Here is a 21158-nt window from a genome sequence, read left to right on the forward strand (position 1 = left end):
AAGTTCTCCAAAAAATATGACATAGTTGTCATGGGAGATTTCAACTATCCAGACATTTGTTGGGAATCTCTCTCAGGCAAAACTAACAGGTCAAGGAAATTCTTATCCTCTCTTGCTGACAACTTTATCTTCCAAAAGGTAGGGGAGAAAACAAGGGGATCTGCTACCTTGGATCTAATCCTTATAAACAGGGAGGAAATGGTTGAGAAGGTAAAAGTGGCTGGGACCCTAGGAGGTAGCGACCATGCTATTTTAGAATTTTGGATAACTAGAGGCGGAAGACCTGTGAAGACTCAGACGTCAAGGTTAGATTTCAGAAATGCAGATTTTAAGGGATTCAGAAAGAGAATTGGAGGGATCTAATGGCTGGATATCCTTAAGGACAAAAATGTCCAGGAAGGATGGGAAATCTTGAAAAATGAAATTCTCAAAGCACAATTGTTAACAATTCCGAAAAGAGGGAAGAATAGGAAGCATTTAAGGAAACCAGGATGGATGAACACAGAACTTAAGCACATGCTAAAAAGGAAGAACGAAATGTTTATAAAATGGAAAGAGGGAGGCATATCTAAAAAAGTATATAATGCTGTCTGCAGAACCTGCATGGCACGAATGAGATTATCTAAAGCTGACAATGAATTGAGGCTTGCAAGAGACGTCAAAAACAATAATAAAGGATTTTTGGGATATGTCAAAAGTAAAACAAAAGTCAAAGATGCTATAGGATTTTTACAGGATGAAAATGATGAAATGGTAAGACAGGATGTTGAGAAGGCCGAACTTTTATATTCCTATTTTGCATCTGTTTTCTCTCAGAAAGGAAATGTAACATCAACTATTCTTCACTGTCCTATTAAAGGAATAGAAGAATCCAGGATATCTATAAACAGAAATATAGTGAGGAAACACTTAGCTAACCTAAATGAATTCAAGTCTCCAGGTCCAGATGAATTACACCCCAGAGTATTGAAGGAGATAGCAGAAGAAATTTTTGAACCGCTCTCTATAATCTTTGAAAATTCGTGGAGAACAGGAGAAGTCCCAGAAGACTGGAGAAGAGCAAATGTTGTTCCTATCTTCAAAAAGGGGAAGAAGGTGGACCCAGGCAACTATAGGCCGGTGAGTCTGACTTCTATACCAGGAAAGATATTTGAACAAATTATTAAACAACATTTATTTCAGTACCTGGATAAGAATGAAGTGATTAAACAGAGTCAGCATGGGTTTGTAACTAATAAGTCATGTCAGACTAACTTAATTTCCTTCTGTGACGGAATCACTGATTGGGTGGATCAGGGAAATGCTGTAGATATAGTATATCTTGACTTCAGCAAAGCATTTGACAAATTATCTCACACAATCCTTATTGAAAAAATGACTAAGTATGGAATGGACAAGGCAACTGTTAGGTGGATTCATAACTGGCTTAGTGATCAGACCCAAAGAGTGGTCATAAATGGCTGCACATCCAGTTGGAAGAATGTCTCAAGTGGGGTACCACAGGGCTAGGTCCTGGGCCCTGTATTGTTCAACATCTTTATCAACGATTTAGATGAAGGAATTGAGGGTAAACTGATTAAATTTGCTGATGACACAAAGCTAGGAGGGATAGCTAATACTAGAGAAGAGAGAGAGAGGATTCAAAAATATATAAATAAACTGGAGCAGTGGGCAGCAACTAACAGAATGGTTTTTAACAGGGAAAAATGCAAAGTACTACATCTGGGCAATAAATATAAAAAAAGGATATACATAATGGGAGGAATAGGGCTAAGCAACAGCACATGCGAAAAAGACTTGGGTATACTAATAGATCACATACTGAATATGAGTCAACAGTGTGATGCAGCAGCAAAAAAAGCAAATGCAATTCTAGGATGTATTAACAGAAGCATACAGTCTAGATCACGTGAAGTCATTATTGCCCTCTACTCCTCTTTGGTCAGACCTCATCTGGAATACTGCGTCCAGTTTTGGGCGCCACATTTTAAAAAAGACATGAACAAACTGGAGCAAGTTCAGAAAAGAGCGACCAGAATGGTGACCGGTCTGCAAACCCTGCCTTATGAGGAAATGTTGCAGGATTTGGGAATGTTTAGCCTGAAAAAGAGAAGACTGAGAGGAGACTTAATAACTGTCTACAAATATCTCAAGGGCTGTCACATTGCAGAAGGATCATCTTTATTCTCATTTGCACAAGGAAAGACTAGAAGCAATGGGATGAAACTGAATGGGAAGAGACACAGAGTAGATATTAAAAAAAACTTTTTGACAGAGTGATCAATGAGTGGAACAGGCTGCCACGAGAAGTGGTGAGTTCTCCTTCAATAGTAGTCTTCAAACAGAGGCTGGACAGACATCTGTCTGGGATGATTTAGTGAATCCTGCTTTGAGCAGGGGGTTGGACCAGATGGCCCAGGAGGTCCCTTCCAACTCTACGATTCTATGATTCTACTCTCAAAATGGGTGCAAACGAATATGGATATGCTATAAATATCTTAGACATCCCTTTCAGCAGGTTCTAATTTGCCTGTAGGTCAATCTGGCTTTAAAGGGAATCTGTTACCAGGTTTTTGCTACCTAATCTGAGAGCAGCATTATGTAGGCATTATGTAATCTGATTCTAGCGATGTATCACTTACTAGGCTGTTTGCTCTAGTTTTGGATGAAATCAGTGTTTTATCAGCAAAAATGTGTCACTAGAGGAATAATAAACCTGCTGCCAGGAAGTCAAACTCCACCCCCACCAATGAATGGCAGTTTTTATACATAGAGTGCATAGAAAGCAGCCAATCAGTGGTGTGGGCGGGGTTATACAGACCTCAGCATTCAGTGAACTGGTCGATCTACAGCAGAGAAAACTGTGATTTTATCAAATCTATAGCAAGCAGCCCATTAAGTGATACATCGCTGGAATCAGGGTTTCTGTCCCTACATTATACTTGTCTCAGATGCGATAGTAAAAACCTGGTGACACTGATCCAGAGCTTTCTGTAATCTCCTACAAATATATGCTGATACACGGTAATATGTTTATGAGCCTTTAAAGGTCACTTTCACCAGAAAAGGCAATATATATAAATGGGACAATTATTGATGTGAAAGCTCATCTTTATGAGATTTTGCATCCAATTAATGGACCCCACATTGCCATCAAGAAATGTGAGTATGCTACTGCACAATGGCAGCACACACAGATCTGCTATGGGGGGGGCCCGATGATGAGAAGCATTTAACCATTTAACTGCTTCCTGTCGTGCAATCCTAGCATTTTTCTGCAGCCAGATTGATACAGCTGTCATTGAATCCCAAACTATCGGTACAATTCCATCTGCAGTGAGCTCCCTCTAGTGATGGCTCCATGCAGAATGATTTTTTTTTTTCTTTTTGCATTATATTTATTTAAAAATATGTAACAATGAAGTGATGAGTGATCGTACTGGTATAAGGTGTTATCTGACCATGCTCACGTGCTATAATATATATTCGAGTCCCTGCGGCTGCATGTGTCGCGGCTATAACATAATATACGCATGAATTGCCTGATTGTTAGGCTATGTGCACACTCTGCGGATTCACCCGCGGATTTGACCTGCGATTTTCCTGCGGATTGCCCAGCGGTTTGACACCTGGACAATGGAATAGGTGGCAAACCGCAGCGGAATAAGTAGAAAGATTTGACGTGTCGATTCTTTCTGCGGATTCAAAACCGCAGCTTTTCCGCAGTGGAAAAACCGCAGCATGTGCACAGCGGAATGTAAATCCCATAGACTTACATGGTACTGTACACTGTCTGCAGAACTACTGCGGATCCGCAGAGGCCAAATCAGCATTGGATCCGCAGCAGAATCCGCAGCGTGTGCACATAGCTTAAGTCTGCGAGACTAAAGGCCCCTTTACATTTAGCGATGCACCAGCGATCCCGACAACGATACGACCCGGTCAGGATCGCTGGTGCATCGCTAAATGGTCGCTAGTGAGCTGCCAAACAGGCAGATCTCACCAGCGATGCAGCAGCGATACAGCGGTCGTTACTTACCTTTCAGACGCAGCGATCCTGACGTCCTCCGTCTGCGTCCACGCGTCGCTCGTCGGCGCCAGCAGGAAGCCCAGCAGGAAGCGCCCAACGAGAAATGAAGCTGCGCGATCAGCGATGGACAGCGGGGGAGCCGGTCGGAGGTATCACACATAGCGATATCGCTGCTGCGTCACCAAATCGGTGATGCTTTAGCGATATTGTTAGCGTTATCGCTATGTGTAAAACCCCCTTAACTGAGATAACCCGACTTACAGTATCTGTAGTATACTTTGTTACTGGTTAGACGCAAAAGACTGACTATCAAGAGTCTGAAATACAATGAATGGAATGGAGATGAAACCCCCCGATTGCTGGGGGTACCATCAGCTGGATCTACAGTGATCGATAAGTTATCCCCTATTGTATGGATAGGGATGACTTACTATGTTGGGAATTACCTTTCAATGGGCCAAGGATGATGTAAGAGAAAAGGGGTGGGGTGGGATATAGTATGGACAGGTGCCAGTTTGGAAGATTTTTTTTTTTACTTCTTACACTACTCTAGGTGCAACAATCATGGTGAACATCCCTTACAATGGCCCCTGCCCAGGGTGGGATGTAATAGGCAGCAAGTGAACAATTAATTCTTGGAGTTGAAACACCAGAAGCAAGAAAAAAAGAATAAGAATCTGGGGGACTATGACAAAGACGAAATTGGGATAACTACACGACTGGGTCAGAGCATCTCCAAAATGGCAGAAGTGCTCCCAGTATCTAGTGGTTAGTACCTACCAATTGTGGTCCGAGGAAGGACAACCAATGATCGATTGACATGGTGGGAGTGAAGGAGAGGTTGTCTGGTCTGAGCCAACAGAAAAACTACTGGATCACAAATTGCTGTAACCTGCGGATCCGCGCGGAAAAATCCGCTGGTGAATCTGCAGCGTTTGCACATAGCCTAAAAGTTTCTACTGTCTGGCAGAACATGTAGAGCATCACAACTTACAGGATCTGCTGCTAATGTCTTGGCGCCAAATTACAGCAGTGACGTAGTGAGGAGGGTCCCAGCCCCAACTGTCGAAGCCTTCAAGCCTATAATTGCCCCTTATTTCCTGATCAAATGATTGGTGGAGGAAGTGCTGCTTCTTCTTAGTGTAGCATAGAGAGACCCAGCCCTGCACAGCCTACGCAGAGCTCAGCAGTCAAGATGAGTTTGAAATTTGCAGCTGCGCTCCGCATAGGCAGTGACCTAGATAACTTAGCTTTCAGTAAGGACTTATTCATGTGTCCATCCAAATCGGTCCGAGCACGGACTGCTAATGCATAAGCCGGCTGCAGGTCTCCAGGCCCGAGTGTGACAGCTTCATGTAATTTTGTGAGTATGTCTCGCTCCGGTCGGGAGAGCAGCGGTCAATCCATGCATTAGCTCTCTGATCTCAGACCGATTTGACGGACTTCTTGAATTAACCCTTAAAGTTAGCTATGTTATTTCGCTCACTGCCTATGCAGAGCGCAGCAACCAAGATGAGAAACAGAGTGGGTAATGAATAAAGAGAATACCGGATCAATGCTGTCTTCATTCATTATGAAGAGCTGCTTTAACGCTTTTTTTAACCCGAACTATGGTTAGGGCTAGCGTCAGGCTTAGGAATTTGGCTAGTGTAATAAAAAGGTTTTTTTTAAAAAAAAAGTCAGACTCTGCATGATGAAAACTTTGTGTTTAAAATCTGTCATTTAAATGTAAAAAAAAAGGGGCACATATTGCTATTCACATCAGCTTCCATCAGTTATTACCACGGGTCACGACATCTCCAGCGGCAGAGGCAGGATTATTCAGCGCTGAGCCAAAGCACACAATTAGAAAATAAACCTTCTCTAAAATATATAAAGCTTATAACTAACTAATTCAGCCTAGGAATTAAAATCTCCATTGTGCCAGTCACAATCCCGGCTTAACAGATTTGATAAAGCTCTGCCATATTAAATCCTGCTTCTCGTGGGAGTGGAGCACAGTTCCTGCGAGCAAAACCATTGTCTATCCATACAAATCCATGGACACAGGTTCAGAAAAGTGTGTTTGTCATACTCAGAGGTAATGTAGGGGCTTATAACTGATTACTTGTTCATGTATAGGGTGTAAAATACAAGAATAATGATTTTTATAATATTTCTGCTTATATGAGACAGTCGTTTTTTTTTTCATTTCCAAGTAAAATTTATTTTTTAGTAATAAAGAGGAAAAAAATGACATATTCCAGGGACATGGAACACATCAAGTGCAAACATATCGTAGCCTAGACAGATCTTCAGTTCGATCTGTTTCCTTTACTTCGGTGTGGGGTGATGGTTGGTTTACCAAGCGCTTGGTAAATCCAAACTGCCAGGTAGCTATTAGACCAATATGGTTGCATCTGCAATCTTAGGGTTCCATTTCACATAGCGACGCTCCAGTGATACCGACAACGATACAACCTGGTAGGGATCGCTGGTCCGTCGCTACATGGTCGCTAGTAAGCTGTCAAACAGGCAGATCTACTCAACGAAGCAGCAACGATACAGCGATCTATATAACGATCTCTGCGGTCATTTGTACCTTGTCACACAGCAGCTATTCTGATGACTTACGCCTGTGTCCATGTGTTGGCCAGTGGGACACCAATGATCAAAAAATGGCCTAGGACATTCGAGCACGATCAGCGATATCCAGCGGGGGGGGGGGGGCAGTCACCGCTATGTGTCACACGTTGCGAGATCGCCGGCGAGGTCGCTGTTGCGTTACAAAATCTGTGACGTTTCAGCGATCTCGTTATGTGAGACGGAGCCTTTACTTCTTGGGCCGTGTCATATTCCTCTATCCAGACTTTTAGAGAAAAGAAGGCGCACCAGCAGGCAACTCCCAGACCCTCATGTAAAGGTGGTGAAGATGTTGAACACCCTCTCTGAAGACACTTGTCATTATATCTAATGTGACCTGTTTATTATTGTGTGTTTTCTCTAAATATAAGAGGCAGTTTCTTATTAGTCAGGAGCGGATAGGGTTAACTGTAAGGCCAGCCCATGGTTTGGGGAGGAATAACAGGGCACTAGGAGTTACTTCCTGTTTTTTAGTTAGTCTATGTTTAGCTACTAGTGATGGGCAGTCCGGCTGTTTTTGGTGATCTGGCTTTCCTGGCTCTGCTCACCAAAAATAATCATCCCTTTTGGATTGTAAATGGTTCCCTTTTAGGGAACACATATTTAAGCTGACGTTCATGTGGTCGAAACCCTGCCCACCCACGGACGAAACTCTGCCTACTTGCTATTAACCAATTAAATTGATGAGTGGGTGGAGTTTGGTTAGGATGTGCGGAGATAAGTCCATCAAATACCAGAATTTTACGCCCAGTGAGAGCCATTCAGAAAATTTAGTGGTTCTCACTGGGGTGTTGGCTCTCATCCTAGACAGCAGGGAGTTGGCTCTTTGTACCGAGTGGTTGCGAATGGCCCATCACTATCAGCTACAGAGAAAGGAAGAGTACTCTCAGCACTGTCAGCCGTATTGGGTGTGTGCAGAGAAGAGCAGGTTCAAAACAAGGTAGTGCGATCCTTCATTATCAAGCAACAGAGACGGCAGGTTCTCCTATAAGCAGGCGAGTTGAGGCTGGATCAGCCAGCTGGGACACATTGATAAAGTATTAAAGATGGAAGACCTCCCTTATATAGTCCACAGCTGATCTAGCAGTCTCGAGCTGTAATTGGCAGCATCTGGGATAGAGGGGTGAAACGGTACGTCCCCCCAGAGAAAATCCTGAAAAAAGGGCAACTTGGATTGCAAAGCAGAGATTTCACATCTTGCCCTACAGAAGAAACAAATTTGAATATTTCTACAAATGTGTAATGCAACTCACAAAGGACAAGAGTGGCCGAAACGGTGGTACCCAAAGATTTTTACAATGCACTTAATTCAATTTTTGGAGATCGTGACAGATCCTATTTAAAAGGGTTGACTGGCCTTAGGCTTTAAGTCTGCAGTCACTTTACTGTATGTAAGAAATGGCTATTATAGTAGCACATAAGAATACTTACAGTTGCGCATTTCTGGAAAGTTACATCTCCAATACCAGATGACAGAACATCCCGAGGCTGTGAAAAATATAAAATAAAATTACAAAAAAAATAATAATTTAAAAAATACTGAGGATGTGTTCACATGTTCAGGTTTTCAGAGACCAAATTTAAAGTCAAAGACAATATTCCTGCCAAATTTAGGAGGATTTTTAAGCCTTTTTTAAACTGTGTTTATTTTTAGTTCTTGACAAAGTTCTTCGGCTAATTCATTATTTGCCACAATCTATACACAATTGTACTCCAGTACCACAAGGCAGTGAAAAATCTGTCCACTTTAACATTTTTACAGTTGAAGACAAACATGGGACTTTTTAAAGTTATTTCCAAGAATTATGTAAAATTTTACTCCAAAAACGGACAAAATTAACCAAACATCATGGGCCGTGATAGACATGAAAGAAAAAGGATTTTTAAAAAATCCAATTGAAGATCAAGCTGCAGAAAAAGGATGCAGTTTTGCAACAACTGCGGCAAGAGACTGCAAGGTGGACACAGCCTTAGGACCTCCGGTTTGTCTTCACAGCTGTCTTTTCTGCATTTAATGCAATTCTGTGGGGAAAATGTGCACATAAAACTCGGCGTACCCGCAAGAGAAATTGACATCTTGCGGATTTGAGACACTCTGCCGGTCAGGTTATATGTCATAAAGAAAAAAGCACAGCGGGAAGGAGATTTCTCTAAATTTCATCCACTTTGCTGGAACTGGAAGACGATGCGTTTTTCACAAGTGAAAATACATCGTGAAGAATACTCATCAAAAACTCATCGAGGGCACATAACCCAATGGTTAAGAATACAAATTTATGGTACTTTTCCACATCAGGAAAAAGGGCACACATATTTTACACCAATCAAAAATGATGAAACTTAAGCCGCACTTACCTGCGTAAGGCTGGTTTCACATTTGCGTTTTTTAGCGCTGGAAAAAAACGCATACCTGCGCATGCGTTTTTTCCCCTATATTTAACATGGGTGCGCATACCTGCGCGCTGGTAAGCGCATGTATGCGATTTTCATGCGCTGCGTTTTTTTGGGGTGTGCGTTGGTATTTTCCAGACGCAGCATGTTGCATTTTTGGCCCTGCAAAAAAGCGCATGCGCACATATGCGCACGTTTTGCGCTAAAAATGGCCATTATAGCCTATGGATGCGCATATGTGCGCACTGGCATGCTCATGTATGCGTTTTTTTGCATATGCGTTTTTTTTTTTTAACCATGGAATTTAGGGGTTTGGGTTAGAGTTAGGGTTAGTTAAGAGGGTTTAGGGTTAGGGTTATGGTCAGGGTCAGGGTTAGGGTTGGGGTTTGTGTCAGGGTTAGGGTTAAGTATGGTTTGGTTAAGGGTTAGGGTCAGGGTTAGGGTCAGGATTAGGGTTAAGTATGGTTTTGTTAAGGATTAGGGTCAGGGTTAGGGTCAGGATTAGGGTTAAGTATGGTTTTGTTAAGGGTTAGGGTCAGGGTTAGGGTTAGGGTTAGGGTCAGGGTTAGGGTTAGGGTTGGGGTCAGGGTTAGGGTTAGGGTCAGGGTTAGGGTTAAGTATGGTTTTGTTAAGGGTTAGGGTCAGGGTTAGGGTTAGGGTCAGGGTTAGGGTCAGGATTAGGGTTAAGTATGGTTTTGTTAAGGATTAGGGTCAGGGTTAGGGTCAGGATTAGGGTTAAGTATGGTTTTGTTAAGGGTTAGGGTCAGGGTTAGGGTTAGGGTTAGGGTCAGGGTTAGGGTTAAGTATGGTTTTGTTAAGGGTTAGGGTTAGGGTTAGGGTCAGGGTTAGGGTTAGGGTTAGGGTTAGGGTCAGGGTTAGGGTTAGGGTCAGGGTTAGGGTTAGGGTTAGGGTTAGGGTCAGGGTTAGGGTTAAGTATGGTTTTGTTAAGGGTTAGGGTCAGGGTTAGGGTTAGGGTTAGGGTCAGGGTTAGGGTTAGGGTTAGGGTTAGGGTCAGGGTTAGGGTTAGGGTTAGGGTCAGGGTTAGGGTTAGGGTTAGGGTTAGTTAGGGTTTAGGGTTTGGGTTAGGGTTAAGTATGATTTGGTTAAGGGTTAGGGTCAGGGTTAGGGTTAGGGTTAGGGTCAGGGTTAGGGTTAGGGTTAGGGTCAGGGTTAGGGTTAGTAAAGTCATGGTTTGGGTAGTGTGAGGGGCCACCTAAAAATGTTGGAAAAAAACGCAAACGCGGTAAAAACGCACTAAAAACGCATACAAACGCATAAAAACGCTGCGTTTTTTTCATGCATGCTCATAAAAATGCTTGAAAAAAACGCAGCAGTTGTATGCTTATGTATGCGTTTTTTCAATGCGTTTTTTTGCGGGAAAAACGCGCTGCAAAAAAAAGCAAGTGTGAAACTAGCCTAAGATCTGCCCACCAAGTGCCCCAGTTACCCACGCCATAGTTTTATATGGTGCCATCAATGTGTATATTTTATACCATATAGGAGTGGATGGTGTAAAGTTATCTTACTAGGACAGATCGCCAGCCCTGAATACTGACAATTAGTGATGTGCAAATGTGCTGGGATAAGGTGTTATCCTAGCAAGTCTGGGTGCTAACCGAGTGGCTTAACCGAGAGTGACTTTGGTGTGCTCAAAAAACATATTCTAGTCCCTGTGCCTGCATGTCTCGCGGCTGTTCGACAGCCACAACACATGGAAGAATTGACTAACAAACAGACAATCTCTGCATGGGTTGCGGCTGTCGAACAGCCGTAGGGACTCATATATACAGTATTTTTCGAGCACGCCAAAGTCACTCGGTTATCATCTGAGCATGCTCGGAGAAAACCTTTTCCGAGCACGGCTGCTCATCACTAATGACAATATGAAGAAATTATCATCTATGATCCGCACCATTCCTCAAGTATTTATTATTTCTAGATTTCATATTATATCCGTTAACAGTGTCGGACTGGATTGGCAAAGGCCCACATTGATTCTTGGGGGCCCACTGTTTAGCTACATACAAAAATAACCTGACCCTAGTATACAAATTTACTTTTGCTTCTATGTGATATTAATTTGGCTAGCTTGTTTAATGAATCATTAGATTATACCTTTTTTTGCAAATTGTGAATCAAATGAAGAATCACTGCTTATTAGAACTCCTTCACAAGGGCCTACCGGAGGTTTCTCCTGGTTTTCCTGTGGGCCCTATTTTGCATATGAAGGTGTCAGCAAATGTGCGTTTCTGATCCATGACTTCTATGAGAGTTCAGCACAAAGCTGGTTGAGCTTGCTTCTTCCAATGTTCTCGGAACTTCGATAGAAGTCAATCGAGAGAGCCTTCCATGAGCGGTCACCTCTCCACTAACAATGAAGAAAGACAGCAACCTGTTCTTGGAATAGATGTGGTTCCGGGAGTTGAGACGGGAGATGGGAATACTCCTTTTATGGAATATAGTCATGAAAAGTAGATTGATGACAAGCTGACCAATTCTCTAGCATCTCTATTTAATAGTGCACTCAGGAACTTGATGAGGAAGCGACCTTACTAAATGGTTTCTCCATTATTCAGTACATTATATTTCAACCAAAACCACAAATATTTTAGCAAAAAATAATCTGTCACGGGGTTACCACAACATTGTGGAACCATAAGACCGCAGCGTCTGATTGCTCCTACTCCAGCGCTGAGAAGAAGCACTTCTCCTTCATTTTAAATGTGTTTATTTCTTCTGGCAGAACAGTGGTTAATCGGCCATGTTGGAAATCCGTGTTCTTACAGCTGTGCTCGGTTAGCCATTCCTTTTCCTGTTATAATTTGGGCTCTGTTACTAATCCTCGTCAGAGTAAGCATTTGCTGCATGGCTAACGGAGGGAGAGGAGCTCATATGAGAAGAAGAGTTGGAGGAGTTATCAGTGACTGTCGCTTGGTTTGTATGAATGGTAATTCCTTATCCTTCTCTATTTTGGTTTATTCTCTTATCTCCACGCCCCGGTACATTCCTCTGTTACATGTGATTGAATATTTTATATGCCTGGAGTTTTCTGTTAACCCTTGTCCGGGTTGCCTTGTATGTCCGGTTGGTGTACTACTGTGCACAGTAGTGCCCCCTCCTCCCTGGGTGGGGGAAGAGAACATACGGATGGCTATTAGTAGATAAGGCAAGGGCGGAGCCCCCCGGCATCTTTGCCAAGTATCCAGGGGAGCAGGGCGAGCTAGGGCACCCCCTAGTGTTAGGGACAGGGAAGGAGCCCCTGGTCGCGGGTCACCCGACAGCTGTGTCATGACATAATCTCTCACAAAAGGAAGGCTTTTGGAAGATGAGGCAGATAAAACTAAAGCTCAAAAACGAAAATAATCATGCCTTTAAGGACACTGGGTAATATTATTTGACTAGATTAAGGCCCGATGCTATCGCATCGGGAGGATAGTGACACACCTCTTGCCATGTTAACCCTCAACACACACCTCCTCAACACACACTCCCCTCACCTTTCACCATCTCCACTCACTCTTTCACTCCACATACGACCCTTTCTCTCACTCCGTCTCTCATACTCACGCCGTCATCGCCGCTGCTCCACGATCCCCGACATCTTCTTCCGCCGGCACCATCCTGGACATGTTCTTGCGGCGACGCCATCTTGAGTATCGCGAAATCCCGCGATACTCAAGATGGCGTCGCCGCAAGAAGATGTTGCCGGCGTGGACGACGTCTGGATCCAGGATGGCGCCGGCGGAAGAAGATGGGGATCGTGGAGCAGCGGCGATGACGGCGTGAGTATGAGAGATGGAGTGAGAGAAAGGGTCGTATGTGGAGTGAAAGAGTGAGTGGAGATGGTGAAAGGTGAGAGGAGTGTGTGTTGAGGAGGAGTGGTGTGTTGAGGGTTAACATGGCAAGAGGTGTGCTGTGACGTCACCAGTTACAACTGGACGGAAGTTGTTACAACCCGGAAGCTGTTTAGCGCATTTATTGTTATAGATACTGCTTATTATTTGGACACCGTATGGTGGAGCCATACAACCAGTACTATTTCGCGGTGCAGATTCAGTAGAGCTGAATGTAAAAGGTCCGGACCCATGATGGTTCTCATGGGTGCGCTCTTTGACTTACCATACATTTCCTTATAGCTACAAGTTCATGGCTTCTACTAAAGGAAGACAGATTTACAGACACTAGTAGCAAACCCTCGTCACAATGAAAAAGTTTTAAGAGCAGCTGCTCAACTACCCATGAAGGAGAGCGGCAGAAAATTAGTTATTGATTTCCACTGACGGGAACACAAATAATTTGTTCTGACAAGAGGGCACATTATATTACCATAAATGCGCAGAAAGTAAAATTCAGAATCACCTAACATGACTTTGGAAAGAGGCAGAGAATTTTGCAGCCTCAGACGGAGCAGATGACCCAACTGGCGATACTTAAAAGCGGGGAGCGATCCGCCAGTCGTACTGACCAAAAGTACTTGCCAACTGGACAAAAAAGGGGTTATCCATATCTACATTTAAAAGAGATGTTCCTAACAGAATGGGGAGGAAGATTAGAACGTCATGCAATTTGGGGATACAAATTTTGCTGTCATATTCTGTCATCACTGTTTTAGCAAAATTTTATATTTCCCTATAAAAAGAGTAAATCGTTCTTAGAACTCTGCATTGTGACATCCTCAATTACTCAAATAACAAAAGACTGACTGTGTAACTTCTAAATCAGAAAACTGGTGTGAACAGGTACGAACTAAGAGTTGCCATCTCTATACATTACAAAAAAATAAAAATGCACTCTGTAGTACTAAGGTGTGTAAATATTGGTCAACGCGTTTCGAAGTTTCATACTTCTTCATCAGGACAAAATCACGGTGACCGTGGTTTGTCCTGATGAAGAAGTTTTAAACCTCGAAATGCGTTGAGCAATAAACCGGAGAATTGGATTCTAGTCTTCTCATCTTCCTTTGACGGCAGTGAAGGTTAATCCATATATTTCCAGTTTTTAAAGTTGAGATCTAAGAAAAGGTGATATAGAATTGTGGAATAAAAGTATTTAGACAGGTGAGAAAACCTGAGAACTCCTCTTCACAAGGAAAAAAAAATGCATTGAAAGTAGAGATTAGTAATTCAAGTTGCGCTGCTCGATGTCGAGTCCGGTCCTCCATGGCAGCTGGTCTTCACTTCTTCGTCTGCCAAACTCAAAGTCTCTGAAACATCCTGAGTCACGGCACCGTAGGATGCCGGGTACAGAAGTGAAGACCCTGTTGTCACAGTGGACAGGACCGGACGCCGGACCAGGGCAGCACAAATTGAATTGTTCCTCTCCAATTAAAATCCTTCACGTACTTGGGAATTTTGGATCACTGCCGCCCGTTTTGACTTTCTTCTTTTCATCCATGAGGGTAATAAAGCAGGAACTGTCTGTGTCCGCAGATTATCAGAAGATTCAGATTTTCGAATTACGATTACCATCCCATTTGGCGCCAATTTCTGATCCGTGGAAATATCTAGAACAGACAAACAATTGTATTACCACAGCCGGAAAAAAATCATTGCATGTTATCTGCCTGTTTATTTCCAATTGGCTTTACAGTGATCACCCGACAAGGAGACATAAAATATACAAAGTACGGTAGCTACAACAGAAAGTAGCAGCTTTCTTGCAGCAGGAGGCAAAATGAACGCATAAAGTAGGGAGACTACATGAGAAATGTCATTGCCAGGGTAAAGGGTCAGGTAGAGAGTGACAGACACTGCACTATACAGGGAAGACAGGTAGAGAGTGACAGACCCCGCACTACACAGGGAGGACAGGTAGAGAGTGACAGACACTGCACTACACAGGGAGGACAGGTAGAGAGTGACAGACCCTGCACTACACATGGAGGACAGGTAGAGAGTGACAGACCCTGCACTACACAGGGAGGACAGGTAGAGAGTGACAGACCCCGCACTACACACGGAAGACAGGTAGAGAGTGACAGACCCCGCACTACACACGGAAGACAGGTAGAGAGTGACAGACCCCGCACTACACACGGAAGACAGGTAGAGAGTGACAGACCCCGCACTACACACGGAAGACAGGTAGAGAGTGACAGACCCCGCACTACACACGGAAGACAGGTAGAGAGTGACAGACCCCGCACTACACACAGAGGACAGGTAGAGAGTGACAGACCCCGCACTACACACGGAAGACAGGTAGAGAGTGACAGACCCTGCACTACACACGGAAGACAGGTAGAGAGTGACAGACCCCGCACTACACACAGAGGACAGGTAGAGAGTGACAGACCCCGCACTACACACGGAAGACAGGTAGAGAGTGACAGACCCTGCACTACACAGGGAAGACAGGTAGAGAGTGACAGACCCCACACTACACACAGAGGACAGGTAGAGAGTGACAGACCCCGCACTACACACAGAGGACAGGTAGAGAGTGACAGACCCCGCACTACACACAGAGGACAGGTAGAGAGTGACAGACCCCGCACTACACACAGAGGACAGGTAGAGAGTGACAGACCCCGCACTACACATGGAGGACAGGTAGAGAGTGACAGACCCCGCACTACACACGGAGGACAGGTAGAGAGTGACAGACCCCGCACTACACACGGAGGACAGGTAGAGAGTGACAGACCCTGCACTACACACGGAGGACAGGTAGAGAGTGACAGACCCCACACTACACACGGAGGACAGGTAGAGAGTGACAGACCCTGCACTACACACGGAGGACAGGTAGAGAGTGACAGACCCTGCACTACACACGGAGGACAGGTAGAGAGTGACAGACCCCGCACTACACACGGAGGACAGGTAGAGAGTGACAGACCCCGCACTACACACGGAGGACAGGTAGAGAGTGACAGACCCTGCACTACACACGAAGGACAGGTAGAGAGTGACAGACCCTGCACTACACACGGAGGACAGGTAAAGAGTGACAGACCCCGCACTCCACATGGAGAAAAGGTGGAGAGTAACAGACCCCACACTACACAAGGAGGAAAGGTGGAGAGTAACAGACCCTACACTACACATGGAGGAAAGGTGGAGAGTGACAGACCCTGCACTACACATGGAGGAAAGGTGGAGAGTAACAGACCCTGCACTACCCACGGAGGAAAGGTGGAGAGTGACAGACCCCGCACTACACACAGAGGACAGGTAGAGAGTGACAGACCCCACACTACACACAGAGGACAGGTAGAGAGTGACAGACCCCGCACTACACACGGAGGACAGGTAGAGAGTGACAGACCCCGCACTACACACGGAGGACAGGTAGAGAGTGACAGACCCCGCACTACACACGGAGGACAGGTAGAGAGTGACAGACCCTGCACTACACACAGAGGACAGGTAGAGAGTGACAGACCCCGCACTACACATGGAGGACAGGTAGAGAGTGACAGACCCCACACTACACACGGAGGACAGGTAGAGAGTGACAGACCCTGCACTACACACGGAGGACAGGTAGAGAGTGACAGACCCCGCACTACACACAGAGGACAGGTAGAGAGTGACAGACCCTGCACTACACACGGAGGACAGGTAGAGAGTGACAGACCCTGCACTACACAGGGAAGACAGGTAGAGAGTGACAGACCCTGCACTACACACGGAAGACAGGTAGAGAGTGACACACCCCGCACTACACACGGAAGACAGGTAGAGAGTGACAGACCCTGCACTACACACGGAAGACAGGTAGAGAGTGACAGACCCCGCACTACACACAGAGGACAGGTAGAGAGTGACAGACCCTGCACTACACAGGGAAGACAGGTAGATAGTGACAGAACCCGCACCACACACGGAAGACAGGTAGAGAGTGACAGACCCCGCACTACACACAGAGGACAGGTAGAGAGTGACAGACCCCGCACTACACACGGAAGACAGGTAGAGAGTGACAGACCCCGCACTACACACAGAGGACAGGTAGAGAGTGACAGACCCCGCACTACACACGGAGGACAGGTAGAGAGTGACAGACCCTGCACTACACATGGAGGAAAGGTGGAGAGTAACAGACCCCGCACTACACATGGAGGTCAGGTAGAGAGTGACAGACCCCACACTACACATGGAGGTCAGGTAGAGAGTGACAGACCCCACACTACACATGGAGGTCAGGTAGAGAGTGACAGACCCCGCACTACACACGGAGGACAGGTAGAGAGTGGCAGACCCCACACTACACATGGAGGAAAGGTGGAGAGTAACAGACCCTGCACTACACACAGATGACAGGTAGAGAGTGACAGACCCCGCACTACACACGGAAGACAGGTAGAGAGTGACAGACCCCGCACTACACACGGAAGACAGGTAGAGAGTGACAGACCCCGCACTACACACGGAGGACAGGTAGAGAGTGACAGACCCTGCACTACACAGGGAAGACAGGTAGAGAGTGACAGACCCCGCACTACACACAGAGGACAGGTAGAGAGTGACAGACCCCGCACTACACACAGAGGACAGGTAGAGAGTGACAGACCCCGCACTACACACGGAGGACAGGTAGAGAGTGACAGACCCCGCACTACACACGGAGGACAGGTAGAGAGTGACAGACCCGCACTACACACGGAGGACAGGTAGAGAGTGACAGACCCCGCACTACACACGGAGGACAGGTAGAGAGTGACAGACCCTGCACTACACACGGAGGACAGGTAGAGAGTGACAGACCCCGCACTACACACGGAGGACAGGTAGAGAGTGACAGACCCCACACTACAAACGGAGGACAGGTAGAGAGTGACAGACCCTGCACTACACATGGAGGAAAGGTGGAGAGTAACAGACCCCGCACTACACATGGAGGTCAGGTAGAGAGTGACAGACCCCACACTACACATGGAGGTCAGGTAGAGAGTGACAGACCCCACACTACACATGGAGGTCAGGTAGAGAGTGACAGACCCCGCACTACACACGGAGGACAGGTAGAGAGTGACAGACCCCGCACTACACACGGAGGACAGGTAGAGAGTGACAGACCCCGCACTACACATGGAGGACAGGTAGAGAGTGACAGACCCTGCACTGCACACGGAGGACAGGTAGAGAGTGACAGACCCCGCACTACACACGGAGGACAGGTAAAGAGTGACAGACCCCACACTACACACGGAGGACAGGTAGAGAGTGACAGACCCTGCACGACACACGGAGGACAGGTAGAGAGTGACAGACCCTGCACTACACACAGAGGACAGGTAGAGAGTGACAGACCCCGCACTACACACAGAGGACAGGTAGAGAGTGACAGACCCTGCACTACACACGGAGGACAGGTAGAGAGTGACAGACCCTGCACTACACACGGAGGACAGGTAGAGAGTGACAGACCCCACACTACACATGGAAGACAGGTAGGGAGTGACAGACCCTGCACTACACATGGAGGAAAGGTGGAGAGTAACAGACCCCGCACTACACATGGAGGTCAGGTAGAGAGTGACAGACCCCACACTACACATGGAGGTCAGGTAGAGAGTGATAGACCCCACACTACACATGGAGGTCAGGTAGAAAGTGACAGACCCCGCACTACACACGGAGGACAGGTAGAGAGTGGCAGACCCCACACTACACATGGAGGAAAGGTGGAGAGTAACAGACCCTGCACTACACACGGATGACAGGTAGAGAGTGACAGACCCCGCACTACACACGGAAGACAGGTAGAGAGTGAGAGACCCCGTACTACACACGGAAGACAGGTAGAGAGTGACAGACCCCGCACTACACACGGAGGACAGGTAGAGAGTGACAGACCCTGCACTACACAGGGAAGACAGGTAGAGAGTGACAGACCCCGCACTACACACAGAGGACAGGTAGAGAGTGACAGACCCCGCACTACACACAGAGGACAGGTAGAGAGTGACAGACCCCGCACTACACACGGAGGACAGGTAGAGAGTGATAGACCCCGCACTACACACGGAGGACAGGTAGAGAGAGACAGACCCCGCACTACACACGGAGGACAGGTAGAGAGTGAGAGACCCTGCACTACACACGGAGGACAGGTAGAGAGTGACAGAGCCCGCACTACACACGGAGGACAGGTAGAGAGTGACAGACCCCACACTACACACGGAGGACAGGTAGAGAGTGACAGACCCTGCACGACACACGGAGGACAGGTAGAGAGTGACAGACCCTGCACTACACACGGAGGACAGGTAGAGAGTGACAGACCCCGCACTACACACAGAGGACAGGTAGAGAGTGACAGACCCTGCATTACACACGGAGGACAGGTAGAGAGTGACAGACCCCGCACTACACACGGAGGACAGGTAGAGAGTGACAGACCCTGCACTACACACGAAGGACAGGTAGAGAGTGACAGACCCCGCACTACACACAGAGGACAGGTAGAGAGTGACAGACCCTGCACGACACACGGAGGACAGGTAGAGAGTGACAGACCCTGCACTACACACGGAGGACAGGTAGAGAGTGACAGACCCCGCACTACACACGGAGGACAGGTAGAGAGTGACAGACCCTGCACGACACACGGAGGACAGGTAGAGAGTGACAGACCCTGCACTACACACGGAGGAAAGGTAGAGAGTGACAGACCCCGCACTACACACAGAGGACAGGTAGAGAGTGACAGACCCTGCACTACACACGGAGGACAGGTAGAGAGTGACAGACCCCGCACTACACACGGAGGACAGGTAGAGAGTGACAGACCCTGCACTACACACGAAGGACAGGTAGAGAGTGACAGACCCTGCACTACACACGGAGGACAGGTAGAGAGTGACAGACCCCGCACTCCACATGGAGGAAAGGTGGAGAGTAACAGACCCCACACTACACAAGGAGGAAAGGTGGAGAGTAACAGACCCTACATTACACATGGAGGAAAGGTGGAGAGTGACAGACCCTGCACTACACATGGAGGAAAGGTGGAGAGTAACAGACCCTGCACTACACACGGAGGACAGGTAGAGAGTGACAGACCCCGCACTCCACATGGAGGAAAGGTGGAGAGTAACAGACCCCACACTACACAAGGAGGAAAGGTGGAGAGTAACAGACCCTACATTACACATGGAGGAAAGGTGGAGAGTGACAGACCCTGCACTACACATGGAGGAAAGGTGGAGAGTAACAGACCCTGCACTACACACGGAGGAAAGGTGGAGAGTGACAGACCCCGCACTACACACAGAGGACAGGTAGAGAGTGACAGACCCCGCACTACACACAGAGGACAGGTAGAGAGTGACAGACCCCGCACTACACACGGAGGACAGGTAGAGAGTGACAGACCCCGCACTACACACGGAGGACAGATAGAGAGTGACAGACCCCGCACTACACACGGAGGACAGGTAGAGAGTGACAGACCCTGCACTACACACAGAGGACAGGTAGAGAGTGACAGACCCCGCACTACACACGGAGGACAGGTAGAGAGTGACAGACCCTGCACTACACACGGAGGACAGGTAGAGAGTGACAGACCCCGCACTACACACAGAGGACAGGTAGAGAGTGACAGACCCTGCACTACACACGGAGGACAGGTAGAGAGTGACAGACCCTGCACTACACATGGAGGACAGGTAGAGAGTGACAGACCCCACACTACACACGGAGGACAGGTAGAGAGTGACAGACCCTGCACTACACAAGGAGGACAGGTAGAGAGTGACAGACCCCGCACTACACACAGAGGACAGGTAGAGAGTGACAGACCCTGCACTACACACGGAGGACAGGTAGAGAGTGACAGACCCCGCACTACACACGGAGGACAGGTAGAGAGTGACAGACCCTGCACTACATACGAAGGACAGGTAGAGAGTGACAGACCCTGCACTACACACGGAGGACAGGTAGAGAGTGACAGACCCCGCACTCCACATGGAGGAAAAGTGGAGAGTAACAGACCCCGCACTACACAAGGAGGAAAGGTGGAGAGTAACAGACCCTACACTACACATGGAGGAAAGGTGGAGAGTGACAGACCCTGCATTACACATGGAGGAAAGGTGGAGAGTGACAGACCCCGCATTACACATGCAGTGATTGTAGAGAGTGACACACCCTGCACTGCC

General features: G+C 46.9%; 1 protein-coding gene across 2 annotated transcripts in view; it reads right to left on the reverse strand.

Moving 5' to 3' along the window:
* EVC2 (EvC ciliary complex subunit 2) overlaps positions 1-21158 on the reverse strand; it is a 226967-nt gene that overhangs the window by 179813 nt on the left and 25996 nt on the right. For both annotated transcript variants that reach the window (XM_073574499.1, XM_073574500.1), the window contains 2 exons: positions 14386-14546; positions 8084-8140 (listed from right to left, as the gene is read on the reverse strand). In XM_073574499.1, the coding sequence (XP_073430600.1) occupies positions 8084-8140; positions 14386-14546 (218 nt within the window). The remainder of the gene's footprint in view (positions 1-8083; positions 8141-14385; positions 14547-21158) is intronic.

Source organism: Dendrobates tinctorius, unplaced genomic scaffold (assembly GCF_039654945.1).
Source record: "Dendrobates tinctorius isolate UK_male_01 unplaced genomic scaffold, ASM3965494v1 ptg000039l, whole genome shotgun sequence".
NCBI classification, from domain to species: Eukaryota; Metazoa; Chordata; class Amphibia; order Anura; family Dendrobatidae; genus Dendrobates; species Dendrobates tinctorius.